Source organism: Theropithecus gelada, chromosome 1, assembly GCF_003255815.1.
Source record: "Theropithecus gelada isolate Dixy chromosome 1, Tgel_1.0, whole genome shotgun sequence".
In the NCBI taxonomy this organism is placed as follows: Eukaryota; Metazoa; Chordata; class Mammalia; order Primates; family Cercopithecidae; genus Theropithecus; species Theropithecus gelada.
The window spans coordinates 55,445,997-55,464,431 of record NC_037668.1 but is presented as its reverse complement, the minus strand read 5'-3'; the positions used below and the strand labels follow the sequence as shown (position 1 = coordinate 55,464,431).

Below are 18,435 nucleotides of genomic sequence, written 5' to 3'. Positions count from 1 at the left end.
CACTGCATCTGGCCAGGGGTAGTTCTTACCCCCTCCCTCCCCACCCCTGGCTGGAGTGCAGTGGTGCGATCTTGGCTCACTGCAACCTCTGCCTTCCAATCTCAAGCGATTCTCCTTCCTCAGTCTCCCGAGTAGCTGGGACTACGGGCATGCGCCACCACACCCAGCTAATTTTTGTATTTTTAGTAGAGACAGGGTTTCACCATGTTGGCCAGGCTGGTCTGGAACTCCTGACCTTAGGTGATCCACCCACCTCGGCCTCCCAAAGCCTGGGATTACATGCGTGAGCTACCACATTTCAGCCCCAGAGGTAATTCTCAATTAGAGTTTCTGGGGTTGAAATCAAGATGTTGGCTCAAACTCTAATCATCTGAAAGCTTAACTAGAGCTGCAGAATGTGCTTCCAATCTCTGACATGTGGCTGATGACAGAAGGCTTTAGTTCCTCATTACACGTGCCTCTCCATGGGGCTGCTTGAATGTTCTCACGTGACAGCTGGCTTCTTCCAGAGCAAGTGCTCCAAGAGAGAGCAGAAGAAACCTAGTCTCTGAAGCCTAACACTATCACTTTTATCACATTCTATTTATATTCTAAGTATAGTCCATACCCAAGGGGAGCAGAATTAGAAGAGAAGAATATCAGATAATTTGTGGATATATTTTGAAGCTACCACAGTGACCTATGAACATAAACCAGCCAGCAGATCACTTGAGAAAGTATCTACCATTATCTTACCCTTGTTAGCATTTTAGACTATTTGCTTTCATTATTTTTTCATGTTTCTCCTTTTTACATAGTTGCCATCACTGTGTGTGTATGTGTACTCACAAAATTTTATATTCTGCTTTTTTCACTGTGTGGTTATTTTCTGTCATTAGTGAAAAAGATGCCTTATCCCAAGTCAACCTCTAAGGAATGCTGGTGCTTGAATTGTTTCTACCTTTCCTTCCCTCTCTCATTTCAATCCTTTCTTTGATAAAAGTAATAAGTGTGAGATAGAGAACTAATGAAAGATAGACTCTGACAGAGACCAAGGAAGAAGATCCTTAAAGCCATTGGCCTTATTTATCAGATACCAAGAACCCAACCAAATAGCACTCAAACAAAAACTTTATGCTGTATAAATTTTAATTTTTATTGTCTTCTCTCCTTGCAGCAACTACAGTTTCTCAACAGATGGTTTCAGTGGCTCAGGAGGTAGTGGCAGCCATGGTTCCTCTGTGGGTGTTCAGGGAGGTGTGGACTGGATGAGGAAACTAGCTTTCCGCTACCGGAAAGTGAGAGAAATCTATGATAAGCATAAAAGCAACGTGGGTGGTAAGTGTGGCATCTAACCAGTCTGATTCTCTGTTTCTTCCTGGTTTCTTCCTTTCCTTTCCAGGGATTCCTTAGATTCCCCATAACTGCTTATAAATTATACCACAGTAACATGTTAAACTCTGTATTTAAAAAAATAGAGGTTTGGTTGAAACTTTTTGGGAGGAAGCTCTATATTTCTAACGGGCTTCTCTAAGCATAATTTTGGAAAGTTCTCTTGTTCTCTTTGGACAAATGCCTTTTTAAAGGAAACGTGTTCTGTAGATTATGTTTGATGACATGTATCACAACTACTGTCAATGCTAGGTAATAGGGTGCCACATTTTTTTGGGGGCTGGTTTATGTAACTATCAGGACAAGTCAAATAGAACTAGCTAGTAACTTTTCGCGGATGGAAATCTAGGTCCAGGATTGTAGGTTGGCAATATCAATGTGTTGTGATTTGAAGGATCTTGGAAATTCTTTCTGACCAGAAATATTTCAAATGCCAGATGCCACTATGCCTAAAATTCTATTATTTAGAATTAATTAATCATAGATTGTTTGAATTAAAAGAGACAGAAGTCTAATCTAAATTCCTCATTTTGCAGTTGAGAAAAGTGATGTCCATCATAGGGGTAGTCGGGGCAGCTTATTCATGGTCACATTGCAGATTTGTAACCATACCATGTTTGAAATTCACATTCCCTAACTTTTTGGTCCAGTGTACTTTCATGCAGCTCCTTTTTTAGTGAGGTACCCTTTTGAGAAAATATTTAAAACTGTAAACCATCACCCTCAAAGATATACATACATACAAAATGTCGCTCGAAGATTCAGAGATTACATAGACTGCCTACAGCAGGGTTCCCCAGTTCCCAGGCCTCAGACTGGTACTGGTCAGCCACCTGTTGGTAACCAGGCCACACAGCCACATAGCAGGAGGTAAGCGGGCTGGCAAGTGAGTATTACTGCCTGAGCTCGGCCTCCTGTCAGATCACTGGTGGCATTAGATTCTCATAGAAGTACAAATCTTAATTGTGAACTGTACATGCAAGGGACCTAGTTGCATGTTCCTTATGAAAATCTAATGCCTGATTATCTGAGATGGAACAATTTCATCTTGAAACCCCCTGCCCCCCACCTGGGTCCATGGAAAAATTGTCCTCTACGAAACTGGTCCCTAGTGCTGAAAAGGTTGAGGACTGCTAGACTAGAGGTATTTTACTCAAGGTCAAGAGCCCTTGTACTATAATATGCTGCCTTACAATATGGTGCAGAAAGTAGGGACAAGACTTTAAAGATCAATTTGGTTCATTTCAGTTAACAGCTCTCTAATACCAGATAAAAATCATGGGCTTCCAGACTTTAGGAATCTAATTACTTTTTTCAGATTCCCTTTTTTATTGCTTATTTTTTCTCATGATTCAATGCCAGTATTTCTTATTTTGGCAACTCCAAGTCTTTTTGCACTTTCTTTCTCACAAACATTAGCCTTTCTTTTGTTAGTTTCCATATTCAGCCTGAGTCTCTTATTTTTTCCTGCCCAATGCCTGGACCTGGTTTCCTGAACAAAGTGATGTAACCCTGTGTGAGAATCCTCTGAGCCTACTTTGGAGAACAGATTAAAATTAATGGCCAGCTGTATGTTTTGTACCAATATGAATTGATGAAAGTGTCACATCATGTATTAGTTGAGTGTATCATATATAGGTACTGGTTTTGTTGTCATTTTATCTAAAATGTTAAGACAGTCGTCTAGTTCTAGACTTGCATTGTGGAACCATCAATCTGAAAACAAATTATACTCCAGTTCTCCTCCTCACAAAAATGCCATCTGCTTTTATGGAGTATTACTAATAGAATACAGGATTTTTTTTTTTAACCTTCACTATAGAAAATTCAGATCCAGATTTACTGTTTGAATATTTTAACTGAAGTGTCTGAGAGCAGGCTCCCATTCATATGAGTTCTCTTTTGTGCTTAGATATCTAGTCTTGGGCAGTGTTTTAGTGTGTTATCAGTTGGAGTTGTTTCAGAAGTACAGTACAGAGAATTAGTTATTCAACCTGGAATTTCATGTCAACATGTTCTGAAGCAAGCGGACATGTAGTCACCATAGAAGTTGTGTGGAGTAATGGAAAGACTTCTTAAGACCAAAAGCTACGGACTTACTGTGTAATCTTAGGGCCCTTTTTTTCGTTGGGTTTGGTTTCTTTACAGAGAGATTAGAAATGCTGAGGACTCTTCTAGCTGTAACACTAATTTTTCACACTTTGGTCCTTGATGTCATATTCTAAGCAGTGCAATTCAAAATGTGGTCCACCAGTCTGCCAAAGATATGCTATTGGTTGGCGATGAAAGAAGGAGCTTGCACCAGAATCTTCTTATTTCTGTCAGTTGATTTTATTGTTGTTATTGTGTCCCTGTAACAACACTTCTTTAAAAATTTATTTTTGCCTGAACATCCCCAAAACACTCTGATAAAGAAAGTAAAAATGGCATTCTGAGTAGCACTACTCTAAGGTTTCTCCAAGAAGAGAAATTAAAAAAAAAAAAAAAAATGCCGGGCACAGTGGCTCACACCTGTAATCCCAGCAGTTTGGAAGGCCAAGGCGGGTGGATCATGAGGTCAGGAGTTTAAGACCAGCCTGGCCAAGATGATGAAACCCTGTTTCTACTAAAAATACAAAAATTAGCTGGGCGTGGTGGCAGCTGCCTATAATCCCAGCTACTCGGGAGGCTGAGGCAGAGAATTGCTTGAACCCGGGAGGCAGAGGTTGCAGTAAGCTGAGATTGCACCACTGCACTCCAGCCGGGGCAACAGAACAAGACTCCATCTCAAACAAAAAAGGCAACTGGTCTTGTCTTGACACCAAGAACCACACTTCCAAATCCTTGTTCACTCACGCCAACACTGGCCTCCCGCCAAATTAGGAGATGTTCAAGGAGAAACACGAGGTTGCCATGCTGGGGGCACCTCATAGCTCTGCTCCCTCGATGTCCTCTGTGATCCACATCCGCAGTGAGATCTCCATGCCAGAACCCTGTTCAAAATGCTCTTCATGAACTGGTGCTTCATGGGCTTCATAGCATTAGCGTACTGCATGAAGTCTAGGGACAGGAAGATGGTGGGTGACGTGACTAGGGCCCAGGCCTGTGCTTCCACCACTAAGTGCTTGAACATCTGTACCCTGTTCCTCAACATCCCTGCGGTCATTGCACTCATGCTTTTCACCACTAGCTCAGTGATAATCTTCCAAGCAATTTCTCAGAAGATAAAGGACCTCCAAGGCCAGTAGTAGAGCCCATGTACTCCACTGATGACCCTGCATCCTGGGGCTGTTGGTCCTGCCCTCTTGACCCCACCCCTATATACAGCAGTTTATATTCGCCTGTCTACAGTGGAATTCAATAAAGCACATGTGTTCATGGGAAAAAAATATATATATGTGTGTGTGTGTGTATATATATATATGTATATATACAAACTCAGTAGAGTATTTCAGTGACTCACACTTTTTAAATTGAATTGAGAAGTTGCTTTCTCAGTATCAGCAAATGTATGTTGTCAAATGATAAATGTGTTTGCTTTTATTCCTAAAGGCCTCCTCAGTCCCCAGAGGAAGGAAGCACTGCAGAGATTAAGAGCAGAAATTGAAGTTTTAACAGATTCCTGGTTAGGAACTGCATTAAAGTCCTTACTTCTCATCCAATCCAGGTATGGAAATGGTTCTTTTAGGTCTCATCCTCTCAGAGACATATTCTTTTACTCCAGTTCAGGATGAGCCATTCTCTAAAACAGGGTTTGAGATGGGGTAGAGAGGAGTTTAAATGATGTAGGGAAGTATTTGTGTTAGGTGGGAAGCAAGGTCATTTTATGTTAACAGCACACCTTCTAGTTTTAAGAGAATATTTATATATGAAATCCTTTTTCTTTCTCCTTACTTTTTGCTCAAGAAATTAAAACTTCAGTAACCCATAATCTCTAGTCTGGAATTTGGGCCTGGTGACGTCAAAGAATACATGGAGGAGATGTATTATGAATATCCTAGGTACAGGAAGCTCCAAGAAGTGTATCCAAACCCACTCAAGAAGGCAAGATTCAAAAGAAAAAGGGTACATTAAGCAGATTAAGGAGATTTCAACATGAAGCTTAGACTGGGAAATAAATGCACCAGTCTGTGTCTGCACCGATACCCTATTGCTCCCTCCCTCAAAGCAGGAATTCCAGATCCACAATGTAGTAAACAGTAAAACTGACACCAAGGAGTGGATATCTGGTGAAGGTAAAGGACATGTAAAATTAATGTGTATTCTGCAATCTGTGTTGCTATTGTATAAAGAACAAAGCAAACACAAATCATATCTCATGGACTGACTTGCATTAAGATGAAAGAGTACAGCTCAGAACTTTTTGTTGTTTTCTAAAATACGACATCAGTGACATGGGTTGGTGGTATTTTTCAACAAGTATTTGTGACTAGAATGGTTAGAGGGGAAATAAGGCAAGAATTAACTAAGTTGCTGCTCTGCATCCACTAAGAGACAAAAATGAGTAGAACCTCTGCCCTTTAGTATAGAAAGTAAATGAACATGAAATAATGAGTAGTAGCTGAACATTGGCTCTGAACAGTATCATACCAGGTCCTTTAAGGTTAATTTTTAATAATTAAATTCTAAAGAGTTGGCACATATGAATTCTTGCTCCCAGGTTGGTTTAGTTTCACCTTTTCTTTTCCCTTTTACTCCCTTCTAGAAAGAATTGTGTGAATGTTCTGATTACTACCACCCAGCTGGTTCCAGCCCTGGCCAAGGTTCTCCTATATGGACTAGGAGAAATATTTCCTATTGAGAACATCTATAGTGCTACCAAAATTGGTATGGTTTCTATGCTGTTTCTTGTTACTGACCTTGCAATAAAACTTTCTACTCATGATGCACCTATTATTTTCTAGCCCCTCTATTAGACACTTTATATGTAATACCTATAATCCTCACAACAGTCTTCTAATATTTTCGGTAATGCAATTGAGGCTTAGTAGTTATATAGCTTGCTCAAGTTCTCATAGGTAGTAAGTTACATAAGCAGGCTCTTTGATAATATTTGAAAGAACATAATATCTAGCTTAGAAATCTATTTTTGCCTCATTTCAAATTTCTCTTTTTCACAGAGAGTATGTAATATAATAGAAAAAGCACTAGATTAAAAAGCAAGCCCTAAACTGTATACCTAAAAATGGTGGCCAGGCAAGATGAATCATACCTGTATTACCACCACTTTGGGAGGCTGAGGCGGGAGGATCACTTGAGGCCAGGAGTTCAACACCAGCCTCAGCCACATGGCAGACCTCTGTCTCTACAAAAAAAGTTTTTTTTAATTAGCTGGGCGTGGTGACACGCAGCTGTAGTCCTAACTACTTGGAAGGTTAAGGTAGGGGGGTCACTTGAGCCAGAAGTTCAATGCTGCAGTGAGCTATGTGATCTTGCCACTGTGCTATAACCTGGCTGACAGAATGAGACCCTATGTCTTAAATAAAATAACAGATATTGACCAAAAAATTAGCTGGGCATGGTGTCAGGCGCCTGTAGTCCCAGCTACTCAGGAGGCGGAGCTTGCAGTAAGCCGAGATTGCGCCACCACACTCCAGCCTGGGTGACAGAGCGAGACTTCGTCTCTAAATAAATAAATAAAAGGTATTGACAAGGATGTGGAGAAATTGGAACCTTTGTGCACTGTTGGTAAGATTGTAAAATGATGCAGCTGTTGATAGACACAGTGGTGCATACCTGTAGTCCCAGGTATTTGGGAGGCTGAGGCATGAGGTTCACTTGAGCCCAGGAGTTTGAGGTCAGCCAGGGTAATCTTCTGGGTAAATATCTAAAAGAATTGGGTCTCAGATTCTTGAAATATATCCAAATATCCAAAAGCAGGGTGTCAAAGAGATATCTGCACACTCATGTTTATAACAGCATTATTCACAATAGTTCAGAGCTTAGAAGCACATCAAATGTCAAATGTGGATGAATGGATAAACAAACTGTGGTATACACATACAGTGAAATATTATTTGACCTTAAAAAGGAAGGAAATTCTGTCACAGGCAGCATCATGGATGAACCTTGAAGACATGCTAAAAGTGAAATAAGACAATCACAAAAAGACAAATACTATGTGATTACATTTATATGAGACTTGTAAAGTAATCACATGCATAGAACTGAAAGTAGAATGATAACTGCCAGAGGCTGGAGGGGAAGGGAAATGGGAGTTGTTCAACAGAGGTAGAGTTGCAGTCATGCAAAATGAAAACATTCCAGACATCTGTTATACAATAGTTAACATGACGGAACTTTACACTTAAAAATTGTTAAGAGGCCAGGTGCAGTGGCCCACACCTGTAATCCCAGCACTTTGGGAGGCTGAGGCAGGTGAATCACGAGGTCAGGAGATCGAGACCATCCTGGCTAACACAGTGAAACCCCATCTCTACTGAAAATACAAAAAATTAGCTGGGTGTGGTGGCACATGCCTGTAGTCCTAGCTACTCAGGAGGCTGAGGCAGGAGAATCCCTTGAACCTGGGAGGCGGAGGTTGCAGTGAGCCGAGATTGCACCACTGCACTCCAGCGTGGGTGATGAAGTGAGACTCCATCTCAAAATAATAATAATAATAATAATAATTGTTAAGAGACGCCAGGTGCAGTGGCTCATACCTGTAATTCCAGCAGTTTGGGAGGCTGAGGCAGGTGGATCACTTGAGGTCAGGAGTTCAAGAGCAGCCTGGCCACAATGGTGAAACGCTGTCTCTACCAGAAATACAAAATTAGCCAGGCATGGTGGTGTGAGCCTGTAATCCCACCTACTTGGGAGGCTGAGGCAGGAAAATTGCTTGAGCCTGGGAGGTGGAGGTTGCAGTGAGCTGAGATCACGCTACTGCACTCCCGCCTGGGCAGGCAGGAGGGGAATGAGAAGAATCGTGTCTTGAAAGAATGAAGGAAGACTGATCGACTCATTCTAATGTTGTTGATGGGTCAAATGAGACCCAAGGGCCAGGTACAGTGGTTCACGCCTGTAATCCCAGCACTTTTTTTTTTTTTTTTTTTTTTTTTTGAGACTGAGTCTGGCTCTGTCGCCCAGGCTGCCCAGGCTGGAGTGCGGTGGCCGGATCTCAGCTCACTGCAAGCTCCGCCTCCCGGGTTCACGCCATTCTCCTGCCTCAGCCTCCCGAGTAGCTGGGACCACAGGCGCTCGCCACTTCGCCCGGCTAGTTTTTTGTATTTTTTAGTAGAGACGGGGTTTCACCGTGTTAGCCAGGATGGTCTCGATCTCCTGACCTCGTGATCCGCCCATCTCGGCCTCCCAAAGTGCTGGGATTACAGGCTTGAGCCACCGCGCCCGGCCAATCCCAGCACTTTGAGAGGCTGAGGCAGAAGGATTTCTTGAGCCCAGGGGTTCAAGACCAGCCTAGGCTACATAGTTGTTGTTTTGTTTGTTTGTTTGTTTTTTAATTAGCTGGGAGTGGTGGAGCATGTCTGTAGTCCCAGCTACTTGGGAGGCTGAAGTGGGACAATTGCTTGAGCCCAGGTGGTCAAAGCTGCAGTGAGCCGTGATTACGCCACTGTTCTCCAGCCTGGGCAGCAGAGTGAGACCCTGTCTCAAAAAAAAAAAAAAAAAAAGACTTGAGAATTGAATTGAAGATTATTTTTAGCTACATGAAGGTCATTAATAGCTTTGACATGCAGTTTGATTAGGGGAGTGACCAGGATTAAACCCTAATTGGAAGTAGTTTAAGAGAATTGAAATTTTATAGAACTGGTATAACAATATTTTTATTCGACCTGTTCTAATATTTTTACTAACTTATTAGTAAATGCGAGAGAATGGAAAGAGAGTTGGAGAAGGGAACTTTTATACAACTCTTTAAGGAGGTTTGTTTGGAGAAGAACAAAAAAATGAAGTAGTGGCTCTAGAGGTATATGGACTTCAGAGGATTTATAAGATTCATAAGAGAAATTATATCTATTTTATATGCAAATGGAAACGATCCACTAGATGAGGAAAAATAATAATGGTGCCTATTGTGTGCTAGGCAACGCCAAGGCAGTAGGAATGCAGCAGTGACAAAAATCCTCTGTCCTCATGGAATTTACCTTCAATCAGTGATGCTACGATAATTGGATTATCTATATAGAAAAATAAGGCAGAATTGTTTTCCTTCTTTACATTATATGCAAAAATAAATTACAGGTAGATTAAAAACTTACCATGAAAGGTAAGTTTTTTAATTTTTAGAAGAAAATATAGAAGAGTATCTGTATGATCTTAAGGTGAGGATGGACCTCTTTTAAGAATCAAAAGATAGTATAAAAAGCCAAAAAAAAAAAAAAAGATCATTGATTACATGGAACTTTTATTTTTACATACGTTAAATATAACATAAAGTGACAAACTGGGCACAGTGACTCATGCCTTTAATTCCAGCACTTTGGGAGGCTAAGGCATCACTTTAGGCCAGGAGTTCAAGACCATCCTGGGTAACATAGTGAGGCCCCATCTCTACAAAAATAAAAATTAGCCAGGTGTGGTGGCGAGTACCTATAATCCCAGCTACTCAAGAGGCTAAGGCAGGAGGATCACTTGAACCCAAGAGTTCAAGGAGGCCGCAGTGAGCTGTGACTGTGCCACTGCACTGCACTTTAGCCTGGGCAACAAAAGGAGACCTTGTCTCTTGAAAAAAAGGTAACCAGACAAGCCACGTTTTGGGAGAAGGTATTTACAACACATTTAATTGGCAGTTAGAATACAGAGTCTATAAAGAACTCCTGCCGGGCTCAGTGGCTCACACCTGTAATCCCAGCACTTTGGGAGGCTAAGGTGGGTGGATCACCTGAGGTGAGGAGTTCAAGACCAGCCTGACCAACATGGTGAAAACCCATCTCTAGTAAAAATACAAAATTAGCTGAGCGTGGTGGCACATGCCTGTAATCCCAGCTACTCGGGAGGCTGAGGCAGGAGAATCGCTTGAACCCGGGAGGCCGAGGTTACAGTGAGCCAAGCAAGATTGCACCATTGCACTCCAGCCTGGGCACCAAGAGCAAAACTCCATCTCAAAAGAAAAAAAAAGAAAAAGAATGCAGAATCTACAAAGAACTCCTGCAAATCAGTAAGCAAGAGACAATTTTGAATATAGAAAAATAGGCAAAAACCTTGAAACAACCAGTTTGCCGAAAAGGGAAACAAGACTGTCAGTAAATATATGAGTAAGTCCTTAACCTCACAAATTAAGGAAATGCAAATTAAGAAGATGCAAATTTAAATATGGTACATTTTCCAGCCATCAGATAGACAAAAAAAATCTAACAATGTAATGGGAACTCTGACTCTGCAAATGGAATTGAAAATGGATATAACCTGCTTTGGAGAACGTTAATGTCTAATGAAGTTTGAGGTGTATATAACCCTTTGATCATGCAATTCCACTTTTAAGATATAGATATATATATATATACTTTAGAACAGGGGTCTGCAAATTACAGTCCATGGGCTAAATCCTACCCTCTGGCTGTTTGTGTAAGTTTTTATTGAAACCATGCCCACTTTTTTATACAGCTGCTTTCACACTATAGTAGCAGAGCTGAATAGTTGCAACAGGGACCATAGGGCCTGCAAAGCCTGAAATATATACTATATACTGTTTGACTCTTTATGGAAGAAGTTTGCTAACCTCTACCTTTGAGTAATTCTCACATGCACAAGGAGACATGTACAAGGATTTTTTTGATGCACCCTTATTCATAATAGAAAATAACTGGTCTGTAAACGTGTCCATGAACAGAAAATTGATACATATAATCAAACAACAGAATGCTATATTGCAGTTAAAAGTGGATGAAGTAAAATTACATATACTCATAAGGATTAATATGAAAAACAGTAGGCTGGGTGCGGTGGCTCACGCCTGTAATCCCAGCACTTTGGGAGACCAAGGTGGGTGGATCACCTTCCTGGCCAACATGGTGAAACCTCATCTCTGCTAAAAATACAAAAATTAGGCCGGGCGCGGTGGCTCAATCCTGTAATCCCAGCACTTTGGGAGGCCAAGACGGGTGGATCACGAGGTCAGGAGATCGAGACCATCCTGGCTAACACGGTGAAACCCCGTGTCTACTAAAAAAAAAAACACAAAAAACTAGCCGGGCAAGGTGGCGGGCGCCTGTAGTCCCAGCTACTCGGGAGGCTGAGGCAGGAGAATGGTGTGAACCCGGGAGGCGGAGCTTGCAGTGAGCTGGATCTGGCCACTGCACTCTAGCCTGGGCGACAGAGCCAGACTCCATCTCAAAAAAAAAAAAAAAAATACAAAAATTAGCTGGGTGTGGTGGTGTGCGCCTGTTATCCTAGCTCCTCGGGCGCTTGAGGCAGGAGAATCGCTTGAACCCAGGAGGCAGAGATGATAGTGAGCCGAGATCATACCATTGCACTCCAGCCTGGACAACAGAGCAAGACTCTGTCTCAAAAAAAAAGAAAAACTGATGAACAAAAAACATTGTAGACAGATAAATGTACAGTATGTAATATTTATATAAAGATTTAAAATATTTACATTTTAGGGGTATTTGAGAAGTTCTGTAATGTCTTGATTATTTTTTTTTTAATCTAAAGCAACTATAAGGGTCAGGTGGAGTGGCTCACACCTGTAATCCCAGGGCTTTGAGTAGCTGAGGTGGGAGAATCACTAGAGACCAGGAGTTTGAGACCAGCCTGGACAACATAGATCCCATCTCTACAAAAAAAATTTTTTAATTAGCCAAGTGTGGCCAGGAGCCGTGGCTCACGCCTGTAATCCTAGCACTTTGGGAGGCTGAGGCAGGCGGATTGCCTGAGCTCAGGAGGTCAAGACCACCCTGGGCAATGTGGTGAAACCCAGTCTCTACTAAAATCAGCTGGGCATGGTAGGGGGCACCTGTAGTCCCGGCTACTTGGGAGGCTGAGGCACGAGAATCGCTTGCGCCTGGGAGGCGGATGTTGCAGTGAGCCAAGATCATGCCACTGCACTCCAGCCTGGGCAACAGAGCAAGACTCTGTCTCAAAAAAAAAAAAAAAATTAGCCAGGTGTGATGGCTTGTACCTACAATCCTAGGTACTCTGGAGGCTAAGGTGGGAGGAGCACTTCAGCCCACAAGTTTGAGACTGCAGTGAGCTATGATTGTGCCACTGTACTTCAGCCTGAATGACATAGCAAGACTTTGTCTCATAAATAAGTAAATAAATACAGCAACTATGAAGTGTTAAGATTTTACAAAGCTTCATTGGTGGTAGGCATTTTTTTCTTTTTTTTTGAGACAGGGTCTCACCAGGCTAGAGTTCAGTGATCACGACTCACTACAGCCTCGACCTCCCTGGCTCAAGCAACCCTCCCACCTCAGCCTTTCAAGTAGCTTGGGACTATAGGTGCACACCACCATGCCTAACTTTTCCTGTTTTTTGTAGAAATGGGGTCTCACTTTGTTGTCAAGGCTGGTAATTCTCCATGCTTTTTTGTATGGTTGAATTACTTCATTTCCTAGGGATTGGGTGGAAGGGAACATATATGAGAGCTCCCTTCAGATATTGTTACTGCTGCTGGTTGCATTATGTATATCATAGGAACCCAGAGCCCTCACTGAGTCTCCCACATCTGAAAGATAGATTTTCTGTAGTGCTTATTGTATTGAGACCTGGCACCCGCAGGCTCATCAGGCTTATGTAAATGATCTCATTCCCTCTGTCAGTCAGTGTGCTTATTTGGTGATTTTCCTCAGTCTCAGTTCATCCAGAGCTAATTTGCAAGGTTGCAGTGGGATCTGGTGCCATGGTAACCACAGTTACCAAGGCTTGAGGCTTTTCTTCACAGAACTGTGAAATGGGAGCAAGGAGAAGAAATACTTTTTCACTTCCTCTGAAATGACAGCAAAATATGGTTCTCTTAATGGCCATTCTGTGATTTGGGGACATTAAAGAGAACTCTCAAAATAATTTCTGAAAATGTCAGAAGTTTTTTTTTGTTTTGGGGGGTTTTCTTGAGACAGGGTCTCACTCTGGTACCTAGGCTGGAGTGCAGTGGCACGATCATAGCCCATTGCAACCTTAACCTTCCCATGCTCAAGCGATCTACCCACATCAGCCTCCTGAGTAGCCAGAACTTCCAGCGTGCTTCACCACCATACCCAGCTAATTTTTTAATTTTTTATAGGGAAAAGATCCCACTGTGTTGCCCAAGCTAATCTCAAACTCCTGTGCTCAAGTGATCCTTCTGCCTTAGGCCTCCCAAAGTGCTGGGATTGTAGACATGAGCCACTGCCCATGGCCAGAAATATTTTAATAGAGACAACCCAGGGACTAATATTCTCCAAAGACTTGGCTGATCTTACAGTTCACCAGCTTCGATTGCTTGACATTTGGTTAACTGATTAGTCATTGGCCTCATCCTCCTGAACAGGAAAGCTCGTATTCAGAATTGTTCTGAGAGTATAAATGGAAGTATTTTACCAACTGTATTGGAGTGAGTCCTGTTTTCATGGAGCTGCTGCTTTACTTTGAGCTGTTAATAACTCTCTTGGCCTCTTAATCCTTTTAAAGGAGACATTACAGAGTATGTTTCATCCTGGATCATTGCATGCCAGGACAATGAAAATGTCTGTGTTCTTACCCTCAAAATATGAGTTACTGCCTTTGTTGAGTCTTACAAGAAAGTCAAATCTGACTCACTTAAAAGAGTTTTTTTTGCTGCAGACAGATCCTAGTAGACTGTGCATCTGGTGGAGGTTGGCTTAGTTTGTAAAGCTGTAATGGGTGAAATGGAATTAAAGAATTCTTCAACACCTTGAACATAATAAGAATTTATTATTAGTTTGAACTGAATTGAGGCATAAGACCTGTACTACAGTCCTCTACTGAATCATTTGTGAGATTAATATGAATTTACTCAGCAAACATTGATTGAATCCCTCATATGAATGTAAGGCAAGAGAATGCTATGTAAAATGTTAGCACTAAGAGAGACCCGAGTGCGCCTAAGCCAAGCCTTGTATTATAAGTGGCCAGCTGAGCCCAGAGTAGACTAGTATCTTGTCCAGTTGACTAGTCCATCTGTTTTGAAGTGCCACTGGGGTAAGGATGTCAGAAATTTGCAGTTATATATCTGCATGACTTCTCCTGTGCCAAGTAGGACTTCTGAGTATGAAAATATAAGTTCTGGCCAATTATGTTATCTTAGATTTGTGTATTTATATATTATAATGATTTTCCAGCAGATGGCAGTCAAGTGTCTTGAGGAAGAGGCAGCTTTTATCTTATTTACACAGGAACCCTGGTGCTAAGTCACTGTATTGGGCAAGGGAAAGGAACAAGAAGGTTGATAGAGCAGGATGAAGAAGAATGCCAAAGTTAGGACCTTGCTTAACTGAAGAAGGTGGCAGAAGCAGGGAGATAAAAAGAGCAAGGGATATAACTTCCTTTTATTTATACAAATAAAGTATCTTTCCCACAGCAGTATGATCTGTGCATGTTTTAGTTGTTGATTGCAGATGGGATTTGAGTTTTGATACAACACTGCCATGTTTCTCAAAACCGTCTGCAGTTCTGAGAAATGGATTTAAATCACCCATTTCCCAAGGTCAGTTTCAGTGATGCAATATCTTGGTTACAACTACAAGGTGTAGTAAGTAAGGAGGTTCCAGATATGACAAATGTTGCTGCCGTATTTATTGGTCACTGTTCTCAATTCTATTCTGGGGCTCTTCTCTCACTGAAAGACATAAGGCCCCTACACAGGACTGTTTCTGGGAAATGAAGAATTGGAAGGAAATGGCTTTTTGTTTGTTACTGTTTCTGACAAGAAATCAGAGCCTTGTGTTTTCATTTCTCTTTTCTACCCTAAAACATTTCACCTCAAATCATTCATTCATTATGGTACAATGATCAGAGCCTAGATTTGGAGTCAGGGGCCCCAACTTCTAGCTACTTGCTTGTTTGTGATCTAGGGGCAAGTTACTAAACCTATGAATCCCTCCCATTTATAGAAATTCCCTCCCACTAAGATCTTACGGACTTCACCCTCAATGTGAAGGTTAAAATAAGTTTTGTTTTGTTTTGTTTTGTTTTGTTGAGACAGAGTTTCACTGTTGTTGCCCAGGCTGGAGTGCAATGGTGCGATCTTGGCCCACTGCAACCTCCGCCTCCCAGGTTCAAGCGATTCTCCTGCCTCAGCCTCCTGAGTAGCTGGGATTACAGGCATGTACCACCACGCCCAGCTAATTTTGTTTTTTAGTAGAGACATGGTTTCTCCATGTTGGTCAGGCTGGTCTCAAATTCCCGACCTCAGGTGATCCACCTGCCTCGGTTTCCCAAAGTGCTGGGATTACAGGCATTGAGCCACCGTGCCTGGCCAAGTTGTTTTAATGGCACAACTTCACATTCTTTGGGTAGAGGGTCTACTGGATCTCTAGCTCCCATCCCTACTCCCCAGAAAGCAAACTACGTGGGCTGTCATTTAGTCCACCTAAGCACAGGCAGGTGAACCTAGCAGCAGCCCTCTTCTTTGGTTTTGAAAAGAGTATTCTAACAGGAAATTTCTTTTTCTCATCAGGTAAGGAGAGCTGCTTTGAGAGGATTGTGTCAAGGTTTGGAAAGAAAGTCACATATGTAGTGATTGGAGATGGACGAGATGAAGAAATTGCAGCCAAACAGGTAACCATGGTAAAGAAAAATAGTCTATGTGGTTGTACATCAAGTAATTAGAAAAAATGAGAAAAACTACAAAATCTTAGCAATCTATTATGCATTTATAGTATTTTCTCTTTCTTCCTTTCCCATTTTTCTTTAAAGAAAAAGAGGGTCTTTTTTTTCTCCAGATGGAGTTTTTCCTTTTAAGTTTTAGATCCATCCCTTCCTTTTCCTCCCTGTCACTCAAGAATCTTAAAATCTTTAAGCCGTTCTACAGGGATCCCATCATTCAACCTGAGATGTGCCCCATCTTCCATCTTCAAAGACAGTGCCTTCTCAAGCATCAGACTTGACTGCAAAAAGGCTAATCTTTCTTTCTTTTCCATTATTCAAGTTCTCAGACAGTACAACCAATAGCTCTTTCTGTAGAGAACGTCTTTCCTGCCTTTGAGCCCTGGAAAGATTGCTCTGATGTTAACCCCATCACTATACAGGTCCCAACTTCAGGTCACCCCTTATTTATTTATTTATTTATTTTCTTTTTTTGAGACGGAGTCTCACTCTGTCGCCCAGGCTGGAGTGCAGTGGCATGACCTCGGCTCACTGCAACCTCTGCCTCCTGGATTCAAGCAATTCTCCTTCCTCAGCCTCCCAAGTAGCTGGGACTATAGGCACCTGCCACCGTGCCCAACTAATTTTTGTATTTTTAGTAGAGACGGGGTTTCCCATATTGGCCAGGCTAGTCTCGAACTCCTGACTTTGTGATCCACCTGCCTCGGCCTCCCAGAGTGCTGGGATTACAGCCTTGAGCCACCACGCCCAACCCAGGTCACCCCTTCTTGATATACGAAACAGTAGATGGAAGAGTCTTGGCTATAGAACCTAAAATCCCATCTGTGTATCAGCTATGTGACTTTGAACAATTATCCTCATCTGCTAAATGGATCTGTAGAAGTTCTTTCCCTCCCTACCCCAATTTATTTTCTTCCAGCAACTCTATTTCTTAGACCTGGAGGCATTGGGTTGCCAGCTAGAACCAACTGCCCTGATACTCTTCATCCAGTTAAGTAGAAATCTTAGCAACTATAATAAAGTATGAGATTGGTAATCAGTCGGCATTATTATCTCGTTTCCGTTTGCTACTTTATGTAGCAATTCAGGGATCCTTATTTTTTCGCATATGTTATGAAGCTTTAATTCTAATGTGCTTCTTGTTGCCCTCTTTGGGAAAGACACTAGTGGGTGTACGCATCAGTGTTTCCTGGTCTGAAGAAGGGTATGGGGGAGAGAAAGAACAACTCAAGTCATCAGCAGAGTTGGTAACTCTGACAATGTCTAGAATCATCTACAATAGAATACACCATTGTGGCTGGGCACAGTGGCTCACGCCGATAATCCTAACACTTGGGGAGGCCGAGGCAGGCAAATCACCTGAGGTCAGGAGTTAGAAACTAGCCTGGCCAACATGATGAAATCCTGTCTCTACTAAAAATATAAAAGTTAGCCAGGCATGGTGGTGCATTCCTGTAATCCCAGCTACTCGGGAGGCTGAGGCATGAGAATTGCTTGAACCCTGAAGGCGGAGGTTGCAGTGAGCCGAGATTGCGCCACTGCACTCCAGCCTCGGCAGCAGAGCAAGACTCTTGTCTCAAAAAAACAAACAAAAAAAGTATATACCGACTGGAAAATGCATTACCACTTTATCCAGTTCAAGCTATACTCTGTGAAGGATCTTTTCTGCAGCCTTTCTGACGGAAGTCTCTCTAGTCCTTGCTTGAATATGCCCAAGGATGAGGGCATTGGTTCCCAGTAGCCTATTCCACTGAGGGGTCAACCAAACTGTTAGGGTGTTCCCCCTTCTACTGAGCAAAAATTTCTCTACCTTCATATACTAGGCTGGCATTCTTTTTTTTGTTTTGTTTTGTTTTTGAGATAGAGTCTCGCTCCATTGCCCAGGCTGGAGTGCAGTGGTATGATCTTGGCTCACTTCAGCCTCTGCCTCTGGGTTCAAGCAATTCTCGTGCCTCAGCCTCCCAAGTAGCTGGGACTATAGGTGCACACCACCACTCCCAGCTAATTTTTATATTTTCAGTAGAGACAGCGTTTTGCCATGTTGGCCAGGCTGGTCTCAAACTCCTGACCTCAAGTGATCCACCCACCTTAGCCTCCCAAAGTGCTGGGATTGCAGGCATGAGCCACTGCACCTGGCCTCTAGTCTGGCATTCTTGAACATAACAAATCGGTTTCCTCTTCTGTATGTTAATAGCCTTTTAAATATTATGTGTGAGCAGCTGGCTTAAAAAACAACTAGGGTATATGCCAAAACAACTGTGTTCTAGGACCTCAATATTCTGAGTAATTTGGAACCAGTTTCAACTAGATGATAGGAACGTTAATCTCCTCAGCTTCATAGAACATGGTTTCCAACACTTGGGT

The 18,435-nt window shown here is 42.2% G+C and overlaps 1 protein-coding gene across 4 annotated transcripts in view; it reads left to right on the top strand.

Moving 5' to 3' along the window:
• The window catches only part of EYA3 (EYA transcriptional coactivator and phosphatase 3), a 120,761-nt gene that overhangs the window by 97,012 nt on the left and 5,314 nt on the right, over positions 1-18,435 (top strand). For 3 of the 4 annotated variants that reach the window (XM_025356006.1, XM_025356031.1, XM_025356024.1), the window contains 4 exons: positions 1,157-1,317; positions 4,903-5,017; positions 6,056-6,177; positions 15,923-16,023. In XM_025356006.1, coding sequence (XP_025211791.1) covers positions 1,157-1,317; positions 4,903-5,017; positions 6,056-6,177; positions 15,923-16,023 — 499 coding nt within the window. Of the gene's footprint in view, positions 1-1,156; positions 1,318-4,902; positions 5,018-6,055; positions 6,178-15,922; positions 16,024-16,990; positions 17,108-18,435 lie in introns of those variants that run through there. The other variant, XM_025356015.1, reaches the window with a different exon arrangement.